Source organism: Chiloscyllium punctatum, chromosome 10, assembly GCF_047496795.1.
Source record: "Chiloscyllium punctatum isolate Juve2018m chromosome 10, sChiPun1.3, whole genome shotgun sequence".
Classification (NCBI taxonomy): domain Eukaryota; kingdom Metazoa; phylum Chordata; class Chondrichthyes; order Orectolobiformes; family Hemiscylliidae; genus Chiloscyllium; species Chiloscyllium punctatum.
Genome location: NC_092748.1, coordinates 10,198,403 through 10,220,696, shown reverse-complemented (window position 1 = coordinate 10,220,696; position 22,294 = coordinate 10,198,403). Strand labels below are relative to the sequence as shown.

At 42.5% G+C, this 22,294-nt stretch overlaps 1 protein-coding gene across 3 annotated transcripts in view; it reads left to right on the top strand.

Annotated features, from left to right (window-relative positions):
- Positions 1-14,568: 14,568 nt before the first annotated feature.
- The window catches only part of LOC140481879 (disco-interacting protein 2 homolog A-like), a 273,185-nt gene continuing 265,459 nt past the window's right edge, over positions 14,569-22,294 (top strand). The window contains exon 1 of one of the 3 annotated variants that reach the window (XM_072578500.1): positions 14,569-15,153. In XM_072578500.1, coding sequence (XP_072434601.1) covers positions 15,075-15,153 — 79 coding nt within the window. In that variant the 5' untranslated portion in view covers positions 14,569-15,074. The remainder of the gene's footprint in view (positions 15,154-22,294) is intronic. The other 2 variants (XM_072578496.1, XM_072578497.1) reach the window with 2 other exon arrangements.

The window sequence follows — 22,294 nt, the reverse complement described above, 5'->3', positions numbered from 1 at the left end:
TTTCAATGAGCCATCACATATTGCAGCACTGAGGAAGTATGAAGAGCAGAGGAAAATCACCTTTACAGTGCATTAAAAAAAAACTGGTACCCAATGAACATAGTCTGCCAGTTTCTCAGCAACAAACCTAAACAAGCAGACAAAATGCATCCAGAAACCGTAACCACTCTCCCCTACATCAAAGACATCTTGGAAATGACTGCCAGACTACTCAGACCTGTTGGCATCATGGTAGCCCACAAACCCACTAACACACTAAAATGGCACCTAATGAACTTGAAGGACCCTGTACAGGCAACAAGCAAAACTAATGTAATTTACAAAATACCTTGCAAGAACTATAACAAACCATACATTGGACAAACAGGCAGAAAACTAGCCATCAGGATACATGAACATCAACTAGCCAGCAAAATGACATGACCCACTCTCACGAGTAACTTTACACACAGATGAGGGAGGACACCACTTTGACTGGGACAACACATCCATCCTAGGACAAGCCAAGCGGAGACATGCATGAGAATTCCCAGAAGCATGGCATTCCAACCGGAACTCTATCAACAAACACATTGACTTGAATCCCATTTACCATCCCCTGAGAAAAAGAACAGGAAATGACATCACCAACCCAAGGAAACCTAAACACATAAATAAAAAGCAGGTCATACAACTAGTGCTTCATCCGGAGGCTCACTGATGATGTTGCCTAGTATGGTGACGAAACGTTTTCAGCTCAGCGAGGAAACCTACATCCAGAACCTCAACCTGAGCTACAAATCTTCTCAAAACCGATCATGTACTTCTGTTAAAAGGTTTGCACAAGTTTTGGTGAATTCTTTCTCTTTTCATGTCTCATGCCACCTCCTTCTTCACAATGCTAGATTGCACCAGTTCTTCAAGCTAGTTTCTCTTTGGATTCTGAAACCTCCCTTCATATGAAACCTCATTCCCCACCGTTTGCAAATCCCCTCATCCCCCAAAACATTAATTTAAAACCCTATCCACATCTCTAGTTATACAACTGGCCAAAACAATGGTCCTGGCACAGTTCAAGTGGAGCTTATTCCAACAGAATAGATTAGATTACTTCCAGTGTGGAAACAGGCCCTTCAGCCCAACAAGTCCAGACCGACCCTCCAAAGAGCAATCCACCCAGACCCATTCCCCTCTTCACCTAACACTATGGGCAATTTAGCCTGGCCAATTCACCTAACCTGCACATTTTTGGACTGTGGGAGGAAACCAGAGCACCCAGAGGAAACCCACGCAGACACGGGGAGAATGTGCAAACTCCACACAGACAGTTGCCTGAGGCAGGAATTGAACCTCGGTCTCTGGCACTGTGAGGCAGCAGTGCTAACCACTGTGCCACCCATTTGTCACTCATCAGTGAGCACTATAAAGTCTAAAGCCAAGAAAGCAAAATATTGTGTATACTGGCAGTCAAAATAAAAGCAGAGGATGCTGGAAAGACACAGTAGGTCTGACAAAGAGAGAAAAACAGAATGAACATTTTATCAGTCACTACCCTCAATTATCAAATCTGCGTCTCTCTCTCTCTCTCCACAAATGCTGCAAGCCCCGTTGACTGTTCACAACGTTTTCTGTTTTTTAAATACTAAATGGTACAAATATAAAGTGGATGTGGGAACAGGTGTCATGGATGTGTGTACACACGAGACTTTCAAGGTGTTTGGGCAAGTTAAGAAGATTGTTTCAAACAAAACACGACATCCTTGCCTTTCTGAACAGAAATAGAGGTGCCATTGTTGGACTGGGGTGGACAAAGTTAAAAATCACACATATTAATCAATCAAAACCTGCATCCCCTTTCTAAGTGACGAAACAACAATTGAGGTTTGTTTAATACATTGCATCAGTTATATGACACTTTGATCTTTTACTTTGAATTCTGTGTCCAATGTCCAGCTACACTAGCTACTTGATGAGGAGGAGCACTCCAAAAGTCTCAAATAAACCTGTTGAATTATAACTGGTGTTGTCAGATATAAATTCCAAAACCAAGTCAAAGAATATAAAATACTGCTTGGAACTCAGTTAGACTATTGCTGTATTAAGGGGAGATTTAATAAGGTGTTCAAAATTATGGATAAAAGTCATAAGGGAAAACTCTTTTGACTGGCAGGACTGGAAGTTGAAAAATATTTGCAAGGGATTTGTTTTTCACAGGACTGTGTTGAGAATGCAGGGAAATGAAAACTAATTAGACAGCTTTTTCTCGAGACATAGCACAAGGTGCAATGAGCCAATCTGTATCATTTCGTAAATAGCACTGCAAGGATTTTGAGGAAGATTTCAGTACTCATGAAGCCAGTAGCAAGTTTTTCTTTCAACAGAATAACTCAGTGCAACATCACCTTCCAACTGAAGAATTATTGTGGCAGCTGTTTGAAATGAAGCCAGTGTGTTCGCAAACTTAGTGTCACATTTGAATATGAAATGAGTTCCTGACTTTATAATGCTGCTATCATTGGCTACTGATTTCTACTTTGGTAATATCACCCAACTTTGTTCCTGGTTTAGCTCATCTACAGCTGCCAACCTAATTTGTGCCTTTGTTATTTCCAGACAGCACTATTCCAATGCAATCCTGGCTAATTACCCTCATTCTACCCTGTGTGAATGTAAATGCATCTGCAGTCCAATGAGGTTAACATCAAAAGAATCACATGATTCAGTGTACCAGAAAGGAACAGAAGCTCTAACCTTTTGTGAAGATAATCTGTGCATAGATCCACAGTCCGAGTTATACAAACACAAATACAAATATAATACAATTACAGTGCTTGTTATACAACTCTGAAAATAAAGAATTTTTGCAGATAGTTCCATGGACTCTAACAGCGTTACTTTGGGAGACAAAACAGGGTTGGACCATGAACACAGCAAAACACAGAGGCAGAAAAGGCAAACAGAAATATTAAAGTCAGCAACTTAAATGAACCTTGGATCAAGAAGAACAGAAGAAGTTTTTTCAGAGAACTATTATGATGTTAGGACATCAAGGGAATAGCAGAAGTGAAATAATTGCTCAGTGGGCAGTATCCCATTACCCCTCATATATATGTGCATACGACATGGACTCTGACCAGCCAGATCAAAGCTGGTCCCTAGACAGAGGAGACCTACTGAATCTCCTGTTTATATCTGTCAGCCAGTGCCCTCTGAATGTCCCAGGTTAACGACTCCTTGTCATAGCCAATGAGATCCATCTGGTCCTGCTTCCAATCACCACAAGAAGGCCGTCAAGCAGACACAGAAAGGCAGTGGGACATCCACAATAGCAAGCACAGGAACAACTCCGAATTCAGAAAAACATGGAAGTCAACCATTCACTTTTGGAGACAATCCAGGCAAAGGGACAACATCAGGCCCAGAAATGACAGAATGGTAAGTAGGTGTTCACCAGGTGCAAAACTGCTTCAGCATTCGATAAGAAAGGACAAGTAAGGACCTGTAAGTACATTACTACACATGCTGTGGGAACCCTTATTAACAATGTATTAACAAGACAGAGCAATGATGGGCAAGAAACATTGTATGAATTGATATTTTGGTATTTCAACAATCACTTCCGTGTGCATCAAAATTTAATTTTTGAAGGGGCCATATTCAGTACAAGGAAACACAGACCAGAGGAAAATATTGATTCATTCATTATCTTGACAAGTTGGTAGGAAAATGCATGAATGAAAAGTTGAAGGTATAGTCAGGATTGTTGGTGAGATCTTATCAGATCTTTTCAAGACAGAGAGATTGAATATTAGAAAAAGCAGTGTGAATTGTTTTGGTAAATTACATTTCAGAAATAGAACGAGCTCGAGGGGAAAATGATGTGCCATGGAAAAGAAGAGTGGAGTGTGGCAATTCAGTTTGTAAACCTCAAAGGAGAAAGTGTGAAAACAAAAATCACCAAAATCTTAAAATAGCATGCCATCTGGCAATATTTAATGTCTTAGATGTGATGGGAACTAGTTACACAAATTGAAAGAATGAAATGTGTTCCTTTTAAAAATAATTAAGACCCAACTTATTCAAAGGAAACTATGAAATTAACTAAGATTAATTATCTTCAATATCGACAATATTACTCCAGTGTCTTTGGTGCCCACCCATTGCAGAAAGACTCAAAGGTACTGGTGGACATGTATTCGAAGAGTCAACCTTGCCAAGATAGGTACGTAAAGATGTATGGACGATTGCGGAAAAAAAGTTCATGGAACATGTTACATAGCACAACTATTGGATCAGGCACAAATAAATATGTACTGGGCAGGAAAGATAAATTCCTAATCATAAGGAGATGGCATTTGCTTACAGGAAAGATTGACGGCACTCATCCTGTCTATATCCAATGTAAAGCCAAAACTTATATCACAGAGTTGAAATTGAGGAAACATAATGTAATGTGAATAATGACCTAACTCTATTTACTTACATTTCGTTTGTGAGGTTTCAAAAATGGGTCACCAGCAGGTAAATAATTTGAGAAATCAGTTGTGAAGGCTTCAGCCAATGCACTATTGTTCAGTTCATATGTGAGGAGACAGAGCTTGCTGAACAGAAAAATAAGTTCCTTTTCAATTAAGTAGGCCGTTTTGAAATAGCTTACAAGTATTTCTGGGAAGCACCAGATTTAACTGCACAGAGTGTCCAGTGAGACAGCCAGGAGAATATTTCCAGGCAGACAGTTGAAGCAATTTTCAATGAGGTAAATTTCTTCTTGTCGATGATCAGGTGTATATTTACCTGAGACTTTCTCAGAGACATCTAATTTAGATACACGTTGCAGCATTGGTGAAAATCTTGTCCAAAATAACTGGTGTGTATTTGGCTGTTTCACAGTTAAAGTGCAGCTTTTAAAATGCCAGTTCTGACTGAACACAGCAGCAAAGGACTTGGGTTTGAGCAATAAACAGCTTTACTTGGCCTCCTTGTTGATTATCAGCTAATTTGATTACACATCTCCATTAATCCTCGTCTATCATTAGACTATAGTCAAACATCACAGCAGGGCACAGAAAAGAAGCTTCTACAACTGGCTGACGTCTCAAAGTTCTCCTTAAGGAAACAGAGCTCAGCAGACAAAGACTCCTTGACGTTTGCAACAGGATACCTTCCAGATCTGTCAGTTGTTCCACCTGAAGAGAGTTGCACTGGTTGTCAAATATAACCCCCAGGGCTAAAGACGAGTTACTGCAAGTTAATTTACCACACCCTGAAGAGGGGAGAAAATTTGGAAATCCTACCACTATAAAAATTGATTAAATAAATCATGGTCCAGACACTGATTTTGTCATTTAATGTTATTGTTTATGTTTAATGGCGCAATCAGCATGATTCATTATCAACATATCAAGCTTTTCAAGCCAGTATACAGTTTACTTCTGACAACAAATTACAATTCATAAATGAATTCAGAATTGAAAGGAAGACTGTGCAAGTAAACCATAAATGGCAGCTGTAATATATTGGTTAACTGAAATTTCTATTTCATAAACCTTCAAATAAACACTTTTGCGTTGGTGATCAACTATTCCATGTTGTGGAAAATCGCAAATCTTGCTTATGAAATGTAACATTTGTCTGAGGCTCTAATTCCTCCCCCTGGCAATCACACTCAAGCACCAGGTGGCTGCTCTTCTTTCTTTGTTCACCATTGAAAAATGAGGAAAAGACAAGTTCTCTGCTAGTGATAAACAAGGGTCAGGGTAGATTAGCATTTGGTTGCAAGGCCATCTGAGAACACAAGTTGCAGCAGACAATTCTTATCAACAGAGGTTAACACTTCAAAAACTTTGCTCGTTCAAAAAGAATGTTGCAATGGAGCATATAAACTTAATTGAGTTTTTTGAAGAGGTAACGAAAAGGATTGAGGAGGGCAGAGTGGTGGACGTGATTTATATGGACTTCGGTAGGCATTCGACAAGGTTCCTTATGGTAGACTGGTTAGTGAGGTTAGATCTCATGGAATACAGGGAGAACTAGCCATTTGGATACAGAACTGGCTTGAAGGTAGAAGACAGAGGGTGGTGGTGGAGGGTTGATTTTCAGACTGGAGGCCTGTGGCCAATGGAGTGCCACAAGGATCGGTGTTGGGTCCACTACATTTTGGTATTTATATAAATGACTTGGATGTGAACATAGGAGGTATAGTTAGTAAGCTTGCAGATGATACCAAAATTGAAGGTGTAGTGGACAGCGAAGGTTACCTCAGAGTACAACTTGATCAGATGGCCAATGGGCTGAGGAGTGGCACACAGAGTTTAATTTAGATAAATATAAGGTGCTGCATTTTGGAAAGGCTAATCAGGGCAGGACTTTCCATCTAATGGTAAGGTCCTGGCGAGTGCTGCTGAACAAAGAGACCTTGGAGTACAGGTTCATTGTTCCTTGAAAGTGGAGTTGCAGGTAGATAGTATCGTGAAGAAGGCATTTGGTATGCTTTCCTTTCTGAGCATTGAATATTGGAGTTGGGAGGTCATGTTGCACCCATACAGGACATTGGTTAGGCCACTTTTGGAATATTATGTGCAATTTGGTCTCCCTCCTATCGGAAGGATGTTGTGAAACTTGAAATGGTTCAGGAAAGATTTACAAGGATGTTGCCAGGGTGAGAGGATTTGAGCTACAGAAAAAGGCTAAATAGGCTGGGGCTGTTTTCCCTGGAACATTTGGGGGATGACTTTATCAAGGTTTATAAAATCATGAGAGGCATGGATGGGGTAAATAGACAAGGCCTTTTCCCTGGGGTGGGAGAGTCCAAAACTAGACGGCATAGATTTAGGGTAAGGGGGGAAAAATTTAAAAGGCACGTCAGGGGCAACTTTTTCATGTAGAGGGTGTTGCGTGTATGGAATAAGCTGCCAGAGGAGGGGATGGAGGCTGGTACAATTACAGCATTTGAAATGCATCTGGATGGGTATATGAATAGGAAGGGTTGAGAGGGATATGGGTCAAATGCTGGCAAATGGGACTAGATTAGATTAGGATATCTGGTCGGCGTGGGCGAATTGGACCAAAGGGTCTGTTTCCATGCTGTACATCTCTATGAGTCTATATGTTTCCCTTACCAATTGTTTACTGATGAAGAGGAGGTTTTCAGGGAATGCCTGGAACTCTTTATTGAGTGGCCTGCCAGATATTCAAAGAGTCCGTTTTGTTTCCAATCTACTCCCTCCCTTCCACAGGAACTGTTCCCTCCAGACACCCTGGACCACTCTTGCTTCAATCCCAACATTCCCCCACAGCCCCACTGCAATCACTGAAGATGTAACACCAGCCCACACACCTCCTCCCTCCTCAGTATCCAAGGGCCCAAACATACCTTTAACATGAATTAGCACTCTACGTGTACTTCGCACAATCGAGTCTACTGCATTTGCTGCTCACAATGTGGTCTCTTCTGCATTGGGGAAATGAAGTGTAGACTGGGTGATCGTTTAACTGAACTCCTACATCTGCCTGTAAAAATGACTCTGAGCTTCCAGTTGCCTGCCACTTTAACACACCATCCAAGTTCCTTGGCCAACATCTCTGTGTCAGGCTTGTTGCAGTGGTCCAGCAAAGCACAAGCTGGAAGACCAACACCTAATTTTCTGCTTGATCACCCTGCAGCCTTTCGGACTCAATACTGAGTTCAATAATTTCAGGCCTGAACTCTGCCATGACCTAGCCCCCAAACCCACACACCAGGTCTTGTTATCACACAGTCTGCCATTAAACACTCCCTATTGTTAGCCGCTAACAGTCTTTATTAACAGCTGTTCACCCTCCTAGCCAGATCGTTATCCACTCCTTTGTCTGTCCAATTCTTCTTCTCTCTCTTTGAGCTCCTTCCCCACCTATCGTTTAATCCTTATCCCCTCCCCCACTCTATATTCTGCATATAAACCAACTGGCTTTGATCACACAGCATTGCCCTTTGATGTGAAGGGCACTGCTTGTCACTGGCCACCCGGGTGTTTTCCTATCTTCCTGGTGGTGGAAATTAAATAAAGATTTGTGCAATTTGTGTCCCTCACTGTGGCTCACACCTGCACACACACACCATGGGTGCTGGGGAAAAAATAAGCACTAGCGCAGTTAGACGGTAATGTGAGGGTTAAACAAAAAAAAGAAAGAAAAAAAGAAAAAAAAAACCAACTGGCTACCACCAGTTCTGAGGAAGGGTCACCGGACCTGAAACAATAAATCTGATTTCTCTGCACAGATGCTGCCAGACCTGCTGAACCTTTCCAGCAACTTCTGTTTTTGCTTCCAATCTCAATGCATTTCCCTCACTCTGATCATATTTCTATTGAATGTGCTGGGTACCTTGTCACTTGGGTTCTTGTTGGCCAACCTCGGATCTAGGTCAGAAAGGGGAGGAATAGCCTCATGGTATTGACACAGTAATCCAGAGGCCCGGGTAATATTCACGGTGATGGTGGAATTTGAGTCTAATAAATTAAAAGTTTGATGATGAACCTGTAAAAGCCCATCTGGTTGACTAATGTCCTTTAGGAAAGAAAATTGCTGTTCTTACCTGGTTTGGTCTGTATGTGACTCCAGACCGACTGCACTGTCGTTGACTTAACTGCCCTTTGAAATGGCCAAGAAAACCATTCAGTTGTATCAACTGTTCGATGAAAACAAAAAGAATGAAACCAAATGGCCAATTGGCATTCACTGAGGCACCAGAAACGACCCTGCAAAAATCCTCCTCCCCTCGTGTCAAAGGTGAAGTGAACTGACACTCACCAAGCATAGTCATACTCATGGAACCATACGTTTCAGACAATGTACCAGATAACACTACTACCATCCCTGGATATGGTACCATAACCAGCAGAGATGGTGGCACAATGTTATACATTTAGGAGGCAGTTGCCCTTCAAGCCATCAACATTGACCCTGCACCCAATGACCCAGGTTGAGAGTGTAGCGCTAGAAAAACACAGCAGGTCAGGCAGCAACCGAGAAGCAGGAGAATTGACATTTCAGGCAAAAGCCTAATGAAGGGCTTTTGCCTGAAACACTGAATCTCCTGCTTCTCAGATGCTGCCTGAACTGCTGTGCTTTTCCAGCACCACACTCGACTCTAATCTCCAGCATCTGCAGTCCTCATTTTGTATCAGATCAAGCATGAAAAAAATGCCAGAAAATGTACTGCAGATTATCACATGCCCCCACACCCTTCTGGGCTGATGAATTTTATACACCACTATTAGAAACATGAGGGTTGCAAGGAAGCAGAATGTTCTCAAGGTGTGGACTACAATGTCTATCACCAAGAGCTTCTCGGCAGCACCATTACTGACTGTGCTGGTTGAGTCATATCAGGGCAAAACTGTTAGATTGAGTCCGTAGCAGATGATGGAGGAACCAACAAGAAGGAAATTAAAAACTTGGTCTCATCCTCAAAAATCTACCTGCCACAAATGCGTCTGTCCATGATAGTATAGGTAAGAATGACCACTGCACAATCCGTGCTTCAAAATCTCCCCATCCCCACCCTCTCCTCCCCAAGTCCTTGACCTGATATAACCTGTCCATCTTCCTTCGCACCTATCCGTTCCATGCTTCCCATTGAGGAATCATAATAACCCTCTACCTGCCTCCACCTGTCACCATCCCACCTACCTGTCCCACATTCACCTATCACCATCCCTTCTCTTGTCCTCACCCTCATTTATTTCTGAGCTCTCATCCCCCTCCCCAGTCCTGATGAAGGGTCCTGACCTGAAATATCAACTTTCCTGCTCCTTCGATGCTGTCTGACCTGCTGTGCATTTCCAGCTCCACATTTTATCGACTCTGCACAATCCTTGGTGATGTGTCTTCATATCCCACTTAGTTGTATGATGCTATTACCATGCTAGATGGGACAGACTTCAAACAGTTCATAATTCATTGAAAGTGGAGTCACAGGTCGACAGGGTAGTGAAGAAGGTGTTTGGTACGTTTCCCTTTATTGGTCAGTGCATTGAGTATCGGATTTGGGAGGTCATGTTATGGCTGTACAGGACATTGTTTGAATCACAGAATCCATACAGTGTGGAAACAGACTACTTTGGCCCAACAAGTCCACACCGAACCTCCAAAGAGTAACCCACCCAGATCCCTTCCCCTACTCTATTACTCTGCATTTACCCCTGACTAATACACCTAACCTACACATCCCTGAACTCTATGGGCAATTTAGCATGGCCAATTCACCAACCTGTACATCTTTGGATTGTGGGAGGAAACCAGAGTACCCAGAAGAAACCCACACATAAACAGGGAGAATGTGCAAACTCCACGCAGTCACCCGAGGCTGGAATTGAACCTGGGTTCCTGGCATTGAGGTAGCAGTGCTAACCACTGAGGCATTGTGCCGGCCTAAGATTTGGTTGGACACTTTTGGAATACTGCATTCAATTCTGGTCTCCCTGCTATGGGAAACATGTTGTGAAACTTGAAAGGGTTCAGAATAGGTTTACGAGGATGTTGCCAAGGTTGCAGGATTTGAGCAACAAGGAAAGGCTCACTAGGCTGGAGCATCAGAGGCTGAGGGGTGACCTTATAGAGATTTATACAATCATGAGGACCATGGATAGGGTGAATAGCCAAGGTCTATTCCCCAAGTTGAGAGAGTCCAAATATAGATGGTATAGGTTTAAGGTGAGAGGGAAAAATTTAAAAAGGACCTAACGGGGAACCTTTTCATGCAGAGGTATGTGTATGGAATGAGCTTCCAGAGGAGATGGTGGAGGCTGATACAATTACAATTTAAAAGGTATCTCAACAGGTAACATGAACAGGAAGAGTTTAGAGGGATATGGGGCAAATGCTGGCAAATGGGACAAGTTCAGGATGTCTGGATGGCGCGGATGAGTTGGACCAAAGGGTCTGTTTCTGTGCTGTACATCTTTGTGGCTGTAAGATTAATCAACCCAAGATTGAATGTGCATGAAGCACTGTGCCATCAGCACAACCAACAGATCTTCCCTGTTTCAATGAAGAGTGATGGAGGGAATGCCAGAAGCAGCACAAGGCATAACTAAAAAAGGTGGCAACCTCACAAGCTACAAAATATGACTGCTTGCATGTCAAATAGCATAAGCAGTAATAAAATGTGCAGGTAAGAGGGTAATGTAGGAAAGAACAGGCATTATATGCACTGGATGAAAAATGTCACAAAAAAGACGACCAGATTTTTAAAAACATTTAATCATGAGATATGGGTGCGTCTAGCAAGGCCAGGGTTTATCATAAATCCCTAATTTTCCAGAGGGTAGTTAAGAATCAAAGATATTCTATAAGCCTGGAGTCACATGGAATTCAGACCAGGTAAAGACAGCTCATTCCCTTCCCTAAAGTCCATTATTGAACCAGATGGGTTTTCATGACAGTCAACAGTGGTTACAAAGTCACCGAAACATTTGACTTGGATTCTGGATTGCAAATTCAGCTACTTTACCTCAACGCTGCCACCTCCCCACAAGTTTACACAGAAGAGGTAAATGCTGAAAAAGGATAGGAAAGTGTGTTTGATGTTGGCATCACACTGGAGAATACAGAGGATGACTTTTCAAATAAGGAGGCTGGTGGAGTGGACATTTTATTTTTATTCATTCATCGGACATTGGTGTCGCTGGTTTGGCCAACAATTATTGCCAATATCTAGTCATCTTCAGAAGATGATGGCATGCTGCCTTCTTGAACCACTGCAGTCCATGTGGGCTGCATTGTCTTGGAAGATGTTGTTGGAGCTGCACTCATCCAGACAAGTGGGAAGTATTCCACAATACTCCTGACTTCAGCCTTATTAATTATGGGCAAGGTTTTTGAGAGTCAGGAGGTGAATTCTCCACTATAAGACTTCAACCCTGTGACCTGCTCTTGTAGCCACAGTACTTAAATGGCTAGTCCAGTTCAGTTTGTGGTCAATGGCAATTTCCCAAAATGTTGAGAATGGGGAATTCAGTGATGGTATTGCCAGTGAATGTCATGAGGCAATGGTTTGATTTTCCCTCAGTAGAGATAGTCGTTGCTTGGCACTTGTATGCTGAGAATGCCACTTGTCAGCCCAAACCTAAATATTGTCCAGGTCTTGCTGCACACTTGGGCATGGAATCCTTCAACATGTTGGAGTCGTGAATGGTGCTGAACATTGAGCAATTATCAGTGAAATCTCCATTTCTAACATTATGATGGAGAGGAAATCATTGATGAAGCAGCCGAAGATGGTTGGGCCAAGGACACTATTTTGAGGAACTCCTGCAGAGACGTCCTGGAGCTGAAATTACTGACCTCCGAAAACTACAATCATCTTCCTTTGTGCCAGGTATGACTCCAAACAGTGGGAAGTTTTCTCCAATTCCCAGTGGCTTTAGTTTTGCTAGGGCTTATTTTTGCCACGCTTGGTCAAAGGGCAGCCAATCTCACCTCACCTCTGAAATTCAGTTCTTTTGTCTATGTCAGAACCAATGCTGTCATGAGGACTGGGCTGAGTGGGCCTGAGTGGAACTCAAGCTGAACGTGATTGAGTAGGTTATTGCTCAGCAAATGCTGTTTGCTGTTGATGTCACCTTCTATCATTTCACGGTTGAGCCGGAGTAAACTGAAGGAGCGGTAATTCACTGGATTGGATTTGTCCTGTTTTTTGAGCACAGGACATACTTGCCAATTTTCCACATTATCCGTTCGATGCCAGTATTGTAGCTATACTGGAACAGCTTGGAAGGACCATGGCAAGATCTGGAGCTTAAAAGTATTGTCAGAATGTTGTCAGGGCCCATAGCCTCTGCAGTATCACTGCCTCCAGTGATACTTTTATTGTTACTTCATGGAGTAAATTGAATTGGCAGTAGACGAGCATGTGATCATAGGTCTATATAACATGGAAGGGAAATATGCCATTTAGCCCTTCAAGTCGCACAGTGAACAAGCCCTATGGCAAGCAGATAGGGGTGAGGAAAGAAATATCTTTTTGATGGTGGGATCTGACTGCAGGTGTTGAAAATGGCTGAGGATGATGGATTTAGAGATTGGTGAGGTTGGACTCTACCTTTACTGTGGTTGGGTGAGAGGTTTGAGGACAGAGATACAGGAAATGGAGGAGATGCGCTAAGGGCAGTATTAATCACAGGCGAGGGGAAATTAAGTAAGAGGACATCTGGGATATCCTGGAGTGGAATCCCTCATCCTGGGAGCAGATGTGGTGGAGGGGGGAGGAATTGGGAGAATGGGATAGTAGTTTTGCAGGAGAATGGGTGAGAGGTGTAGCTGAGGTAGCTATGGAAGTTGATGGGTTTGAAATGGATATTGTTGCTAAGTCGGTTACTGGATATAGAGATGGAGAGGTCCAGGAATGGGAGGGAGGTGTCAGAGATGGTCCAGGTGAACTTGAGCAGGAGGTGTGGATGACATTGATGAACTGTTGGAGCTCCTTGTGGGAGCACAAGACAGTGCCGATACAATCATCACAAAGGAAAAGGTGAAGGTTGGTGCCAGTGTAGCTGTGGAAGGGGAACTTCCATGTATCCTACAAAGAAGCAGATACAGCTCGGATCCGTTTCGGTGCCAGTGGCTACCCCTTTGGTTTGGACGAGGTGGCAGGAGTCAAAGGAAAAACTCTTGAGGGTGAGGACCAATTCCACCAAGTGAATGAGAGTTTCATGGGTGGAGACTAGTTTGGCCTGTGGAAGATATGGAAGGCGTTTCTGCCCTCATCATGGGGGATACAGGTGTAGAGAGACAGACTGTCCATGGTGAAAATGAGGTGTTGGAGGCCGGGAAATGAAAGCCTTGGAGAAGGTGCAGGGTGTGGATTGTGTCCTGAACTGGAGCTGGGGAAGCTCCTGGACCACAGGGGAGAGGATGAAGTTGAAATAAGAGAAAATGAGTTCAGTGAGGCACAGACTATGGGTCGACTGGGACAGTTAGATTAATTGGACTTTGAATAGGAGATAGAAATAAACATGCAGGGTTGGAACACTATCAGGCTGGAGGCTGTGGATGGGAGATCTCCTGGGTGGGAGATGCTGGTTTGGTGATGAGAGGTGGGGTCATGGTCGAAGGAACGATTGAAGGATGTGTCAATGAGATGGCATCTGGCCTCGGCCATGTAAAAGTCAGACCGCCACAGTACCACCAGAGTTTATTGACTCTGACTTCCACTGTCTGTAATCATGACTATCTCCAAGTCGCTTTAAACATATCGTGTTCACTTTCCCCATTCCAGCACCTTGGCTGTTGCAATAGTTTTGTTTCCCTCACCTCCTAGTCTATGTACACTTTGTGTTGTCCACATCTCTTACCAGTGGAGGTCTGGTGGCGCAGTAGGCAGCGCTCCTGCCTTTGAGTTCAAGTCTAGGACCCGCTCGTTATTAGGATGCAATATCCACGACAATGTGGGAACCTGCCTCCGCAGAGGAGAGGGAGGTACAGTCGGTGCAACGAACTTAAAATCCTCGCCGACCCGCCATTCGACGGAAACACAGTCACGTGGCGCAAGCCCCACCAATCAGAGAGGGACGAGCAGACCGTTCGACCCCACCCTTCGGGCTCACCCGGATGGACCAATGAGGGGACGCTCTGCTCGTCCCCCGCGTCAGGATAGGATGAGGGCGTCAGACGACAGCCAAGGAAAGAAGAGCAGGGCGGGAATTCATCTCGAGCGGGCTTCGCTCGCGCCGCGCAGTCGCCATGGACGGTTGATCGGCCGTGCGGGCGGCAAAGTTTCCGGCGCGAGCGTGTGTGATTGACGGGTCAGCGGGGCGCGGGGAGTGCGCGAGTCAGGCGGCGCTGGTGGGAGGCGCGAGCGTCTGATCGACAGTTGGTCGGCGCGCGCCTGCGCCGTGGGTGTAGGTCGGGCGGAGTTGGCTGGCCTGGAAGGCTGGTACGTGAGTGAGAGAGAGGGAGAGAGAGACAGGCGAAAGCTTTCGGTGCCCTGCACTGGCGCTATGGCAATGCTGAGCAAGGCGGCGTGAGGAGAGACTCGGGAGAGCGATAGGTGGAGGAAGGGGGTGGTTGGAATTTCGAGCCATCGTTGGCGGTTGGGTGTGGAGGAGTTGCTATCCATGGCCGGCATGGAAACACCCAGTCTCCCTCGCGATGTGAAGGTGAAATTGGCCGAGCTCGAACTCGAGCTTTCCGAAGGTAAGAGTTTGTTCCTCCTCCGTGCCTTCTCCCGGTGGCTGGGTGTAATATATATATATAATATATTCCGAAGGAAAACCGGGCGGTCACCCGGACTCCCGTGAGCGGGGCATCACATTCCGGAGCGAGCAGCGAGTGAGTGCGTCTGCTCGGGGCAACTGGGAGTGGGAGAGAGAGAGAGAGAGAGAGAAAAGGGGCGCAGTCTCCCTTTTCCTTCATCTGCCCTTGCGATTGCAAAACCTCTAGATCTGCGACAAGTGGGCCGTTGATGGGCACGGGATTGGGGGTGGGTTTGGTGTTAAGAACACCAGCGGCATCCCAAGCTGACAAGTTGCACCCTGCAGATGTACCAGAGGAAGCAGGTTTACGTGGTGGGGTGGTGGAAATCAGCTGCAGTACCCTTTGGAGTTCCCCCAACGTTACCGTGGGGTTTTTTTTTCAAATGATCGAAGGCTGCTTGCTGACCGAATCGGGCAAATAAGTGAAGTCAAAACATTTTCAGTCAATTTGGCACGGGTTAGCAGCAATTATATTGTAGCTGGTACCAGGTTCAGGTTTTCCCCCTTTTTTTAGATTTTGGTCCACACATCATAAATTGCACAGAGAATAAACAGGCAACTGAGCAGATTTATTTTTCCATGTTTTGGTTCTCTTAGAATTTTAAAATCTGCAGTAGTTGGCTTTTGTATCAGCCCAAAATAAGGTTTGGTTCTACCTTGTTTAGGCTACTTTTGCTGACGACCTTTGAGATAAAATAATGCTACAGTCTTGAACTGATTGTTGGATTTTCAGTATGTTTTTTAAAAAGCATTTGTCATTTTTTAAAAAAACTTATTTTTTGTTCTATTAGCATGTGACATTCAGTCAAGTCCCTGTAAAAGATCAATGTTTGAGAATTGCATACATTGCAAACTCTGCCCATACAACGACCTCACTCTGGTATCTGCTGATCTGCTAATATGCTCTTTAACAGGTGATGCTCTGGAAGGGTTTTCTGTCAATTGAATTGAGTAGATTGAAATTTGTGTACAGCATGATAAATAGCGATACAAATGTAGTTGCAAGCATCTATTTCAGAAGCCTGGATTCTTCCATGTTGGGTCACAAATGTAATTTGAACCCCTCCAAACAAATCAATTACTGACCTGGTTTTGAATTCTATTGCAATTGTTTCTGTAATGTGCACTGAACCCTCAGACTAGTAATATCTATAGCTTTAATGAAGTATTATCTGCTGTGGATGTTAACTGGAATTTTGGGTCGATAACAAATGTGTCATGCAATGTCTTATGTGGAATTTTCCAGTTTCAGCTCCAGCTAATGATGAAGGCATGAAGGATTTATGTGCTTGCTGATCGAATTAGATTTTGTTTTGACAGAAAAACTCAGCAGGTCTGGCAGCATCTTTGGAGAGAAGAATAGTTTGAGTTTTGAGCTAAATGTAACACTTTTTGAAACCTTTTTTATTTGTTTTGATGAAACTTTTTTTTCCAAAATAAGGTGTCTGTGCCAACTTATGAGATTGTATTCCGAAGTAGTAGGTGCGGAGGTTGGCCATTCAGCGCACTCGGACCTGATCTGATTGTGACCTGCACTCCCCTTTTCTATAAGCACCCCTTACCCTTTTGATTCCTTTGTTCAAAAATGTCCAGTTCAGTCTTGAATGTATTTACGAATCCAGCTCTAACTGCTCTCTGCAGACGAGAATACTGAAAACTTCACGTGCAATAAAAGAAGAAATTCCTCCATCTTTTTGTAGTAAATGGGGGGGCCCCATTATTCTGAAAATATGCTCCTTCAATTCTTAATTCTTTAACAAGTGGGATTACTTTGAAGCAAAAACAAGAATGCAGATTACTATCTGAAAATGACTGTAAATTGGGAGAGGGGAGTGTGCAGCAGGACTTGGGTGTCTTTGTGCACCAGTTGCTGAAGGTAAACAGGCAGGTGCAGCATGTGGTAAAGAAAGCAAATGGTATGTTGGCCTTCATTGTGAGTGGTTTCAAGTAGAAGAGCTGAGGAATGTGTTGTTGCAGTCATATAGGGCAATGATGAGGCTACACCGAGAATATTGTGAGCAGTTTTGGACAGCTTTTCTGAAGAAGGATGTTCTTGCTCTCAAGGGAGGGCAGCAAAGGTTTACCAAACTGATTCCATGGATGGTGTGACTGACTTATGAGGAGACAGTGACTAGGTTAGGATTGTTTTGCTGGAGTTCAGACAAGTTGGGGGTGAGGCAGGGATCTCATAGAGACAGAAAATTCGAACAAGACTAGATTGGGTAGATGCAGGGAGGATGTTCCTGATGGTAAGTGCATCCAAAACCAGGGGTCACAGTCTGAGGTTTCAAGGTGGATGATTTAGGATGGAGATGAGACATTTCTTCACCAAAAGAGTCATGAGCCTGTGGAACCACAGGAAGTTATTGATGCCAAAACGTTGAATGTATTCAAGAGACAGCTAGATATAGCACTTGGGGTGAATTGGATCAAAGGTTCTGGGGAGAGAGCAGGGTTAGGCTATTGAGTTGGATGATCAGCCATGAGCGTGATGGATGGTGGAGAAGGCTCGTAGGGCTGAATGGCCACTTCCTGCTCATATCTTCTATATTCCTGTATTTCTGTTCTTTTAGCTCCTTCAAAATCATTTGCTTCAATAAGATAATTTGTCTTATGAACTTGAATTAATATAGCTTATGCTTTCCTCATATGACAACCCCTTCATCCCATAAATTGCTGAATGAAATTGTTCTGAACTGCTTCCATTGCAAGCATAGACCCCGTTAAGTCAGTAGAATTGTACACATTACTCAAGATGTGATCTCATGATGCCCTGTTGTCGCAAGACAGAGTTTTATATTCCCATGCCTTATACTGAAGGCCAACATTTCATTTACCTTCCTAATTAGTTGCTGTATCTGCTTGAGGGCGTTTGTGTTACATGACTCGTGCTCAATCGTAAAATAAGAACAAAAGAACTGTGTCCAGTTAGTGGTGGAAATTAAGATGGCACTTCAGATAGAGGTCTAAGAGAGATAAAATTAATTGAGAGAAAACTATAGAAGTATAATATTGAAAAGTGGGGATGGGAGAGGTGTAAGGTGAAAATGTAGTTATCGTAAGAAAGAACTTGAGTCTTAATTTCAACTGTTTGTACCAATTACTGTGACCAGTGATGAAGCGAACTGATACATAATACAACTTTAAAAATATGTAGTTTTCTTTTGGAAGTGGATTGCTGTGATTGGTTTCATGCCTGGCTGAGTATTAACTGAAAAATATGATGCAGTTATGCGACAGAGGGGTTGCTTGCTGAAAGATTTGCTGCATAGTTAATTCCCAAAAATATCTTATTGATAAGGTCAAAAATCACATGACACCGGGTCACAAGCATCTGATTAGGGAACAGCACTCCGAAAGCTAGTGTTTTCAAATAAACCTGTTGGACGATATCCTGGTGCAGTGCGATGTTTGACCTTGTCCAAACCAATCCAACATCTGCACCTTCACATACCTTTTTTATGATATGCGAGTAGGGACGACTGACTATGATGTGTTCTTGATGGCTGTTGACTGTCAGTAGTCCAAACAAATACTGCTTTGTTACTTCAGTTTATTTTTTGTTTGCACCTGTGAAGGTATGTATGGCAGCTGAAGCTATTAGTTCTCAAGCTTTGTTTCTGTATCTGAGAATTCTGTTATCCCTCAGGATGCCATGAAAAAGTCATCGATAATGACAGAGGTTCCCTTACACCCACATTGTTCTGTGAATTGCTGTGACTTTCTGGTGGAAAGTCAGTGTGGTGATTGAGAAGAATTCCGTATTCAGATTTTTGTTTTCAAGAAATATTCCGGCTCCGCTGCCATTGAATCATGTTGAAAACTGCATGTTTTTTTTATTATGAAGACTTGAGTGGATGGTTTTGACTCGATCTGTCTGGAAAGCTTTGCAGAAAAAACTACCCTAAGCATATGAAGTAAAGGGGTCGAGGGACCAGATAACAATTGCCAATCAAGGTCAATTTTATGTTCATTGGCTTTGTGTACATGAGTATGCCAGAATTGGCAAGATATAGCAATCTTATTATATAAATTATATTTTAAATACCAGCCAGGGAGCTGGGTATGCCAGAAACTAGAGTATAATTTATCTTGATTAATCTATGCACCAACCACTGGTGAAAAATGTAACCCTTACCTCATGACAGTTAATGTCAATTGTCCTCAATTATGTCATTAATTAACTAAGAATTATCCTGTGACCAAGAATGCTACACTAGCATCTTGTGAGAACGAGTTTCAGGCCAGATTTCTTAGGTGCTGCTAAGTCTTTTGTTTAGCTCTAATTTAACAAAAAAAAGTTTTTCAAGTTATTCACAGAAGTGACAGATCTGTTTCTTCAAAGCTACAACTTAGAGTTGCTTTACCTTGGTTCCCATAGTGGGAGAAAGTGGGGACCACAGAGTAGAGTGTGTTGTGCTGGAGAATTGATGTTTCGGGCAGAAGCCCTTCAACAGGTTCCCATTGTCACATGCTAATCATTGAGCAGTGAGAATGCTGTGTTTTGTTTTCGTTCACTTCAGTCCAGGTGTGATCAGGTACCAAGATGGTGGCTTTAAAAGTTTATACAAGGGTTGTCTTAAACAAAGGTTGGATACTAACAAATATTGGGTATGCATCTCTTAAAACTCAAATATTTTTTATCGTAGAGCCATATGTTGAGATTTTGATTTCACGGATTGAGTTTTTGTTTTAGTGAAATATAATGTGAAGTGCGATCTCATGTTTTGTAAATATGTTCAGTGTCAGGGACTTGTGGTGTGCTCTTTCACAATAAACAGAAAATGACTTTTATTGGTATTTTGGACTAAATGGACTTGTTAAGAATTTATCAAGTTCACAACTGGTACAAAATGCAGAATGGAGAGAATAAAATGTCACGTCACAAATTTTAACGGGGTATCTGGCGCACTGTCCAAGTCAGAGACACCTGGGTACTCATGTTGATTTTGATCTGTGACTTAGGTTTTCTCATCCGAGACATTGCATAATGTAACTGTTTTGTTACTGCATCTGAGTGAAGGAGGGGAAACTTAGTCATGGAGTTGTTGCTATTAATTAGGCCATTCCCTTATTTATATAACTTCAGTATAAATTTAATTATTTCATGGAAAAACCATGGAGGCTCTTTTCACAGTTAACTTTGTGGGAAAAATAAACTTGTGCTTCAAAGCAAGCATTGCTCCCTGAAATTGTTGTACTTTAAATTCACAGAAGAAATTGATCAGTATAGTGCTGGAATTGATCCATCTGTGGATTATAAGAAACATGTGTAAAAGGAAACTTGATTCTTCTCGAGGTATGCATGAGCTCAAACTTGTTCCTGCTTGTCATTGATCAGCCTGCTGAAGTTTCAACAATGCAATCCATTATATACATACATGTAAGTCTCATATACAGGACTTCTTTTCTGAACAAAAGATTGAAAGGCTGGTTATTTTAGAAGCAGGGGAAAAAAATTAGTAGTTTTTGAATAATGTTTTCTATGGCTAGCATACTCTGCTTTGGATTTAAAAGTTGTGTTCAAGTCTCTTTAGAGATATGAGCATACAATATAGGATACAATGCAAAGGGAGTAGATAGTACTGCTGTCAGTGGACTCCCTTGTCTTATTATATTGTGAAACACATTGCTCTGTATTTTCAACAACTTGAATTTAATTATTTGAAGAAAGGAAATATAAATTTATTCTTTTTTAAAATTATTGTTGGACACTTCCTCATTGAGAAAATTCAGCGATGAAAAGATATCTTCGTATTGACAATTGCAGCCTGTGAAAGTCTTGCTGCAGTGCTGCAATGTAACTGCAATATCTTTCTCCGAAGGAAGCTGACAGTAAATCATTGAACTAAATATATCCCTTATTATGAGTGCGATTGAGGTTAACAGTAAGATATTTGAATCTTTCATGTTTCTCTTTGTATGGTCATTTACAATCATCCATTCTCGTCTGATCTCAGGTCAGAACAATGTGGTTATATATAGATTTAACAACTAGCTTTTGATTGCAATCAGGTCTTCATGTAGCTCATTTTTGCCAAAAAACTACTTTATAAATCGCATTATCTAGGTGTAATGGGCGTTTATTTAACATGTGCTACTGTAGTTTACGTTTGGAATTTCTTATCTTGTTTGAGATATGCAAAACATGCCCAGTACCAAAAGGCAGTCGCAGGTTACCCACAGAATGGCATTGTCAAGCCTTGCAAAACTTGCGGAAAAAGTATTGGTGCAATTTGTTCTTGGGGTAGAGGTGCAACCAATATACCTTAACGTCCAAACTAAAATCAAAATACTATATATGTTGGAAGTCTGAAATAAAAACAGAAACTATTGGAACCTTTCAGCAGTTATGCCAACATCTGTGGAGAAGAGCAAGGATGAGGCTTTGAATTGAATAATAGCTCTTGTTTTGAAGGAGAGTCCTATTTGACTGTTAATTACATTTCTCCATACATGATACCTCACTTTTTTTTCCCTCGGGCAGGTTCTATTTCTACCCTTTGTCTGTTCACAAAACACAAGTTGCAGATCCAGTCACATAGCTTTCCTGAAGGTAACCCATCTAAGAGAGGTAGGCAGGTAGTGCCAGAGTCTTCTGTGGCTATCCCCATTTCAAACAAGTATGCTATTTTGGAAAATCTAGGGATGATGGATTTTTAGGGGAGTATAGCAGAAACAGCCAAGTTTCTGTTATTGAGGGATGAGGGGTACGTCGGGTTCCAAGTGATCAATTGTGTTGGGGACTATCTAGTCCGAGGCACAGACAGATGTTTCTGTGGCCAGCAGCAAAAAATCAGAATGGTGTTGCCTCCCTGGTGCCAGCATCAAACACGTCTCAAAGGGTTTAGAATGTTCTCAAGGGCGTTTGGAACCAATGACACAGGAAGAGAAAATGATGAAATTCTGAAGGAAGAATAGGGAGAATTAGGCAGGAATTTAAAAAGAAGGTCCTCCAGTGTAGTAAAATCTGGATTACTCCTGGTATTACATGTTAGTGAGTAAAGGAATAGGAGGATGGAGCAGATGAATGTATGGCTGAGGAGCTGGTGTATGGGACATTCGCATTTTTGGATCATGGG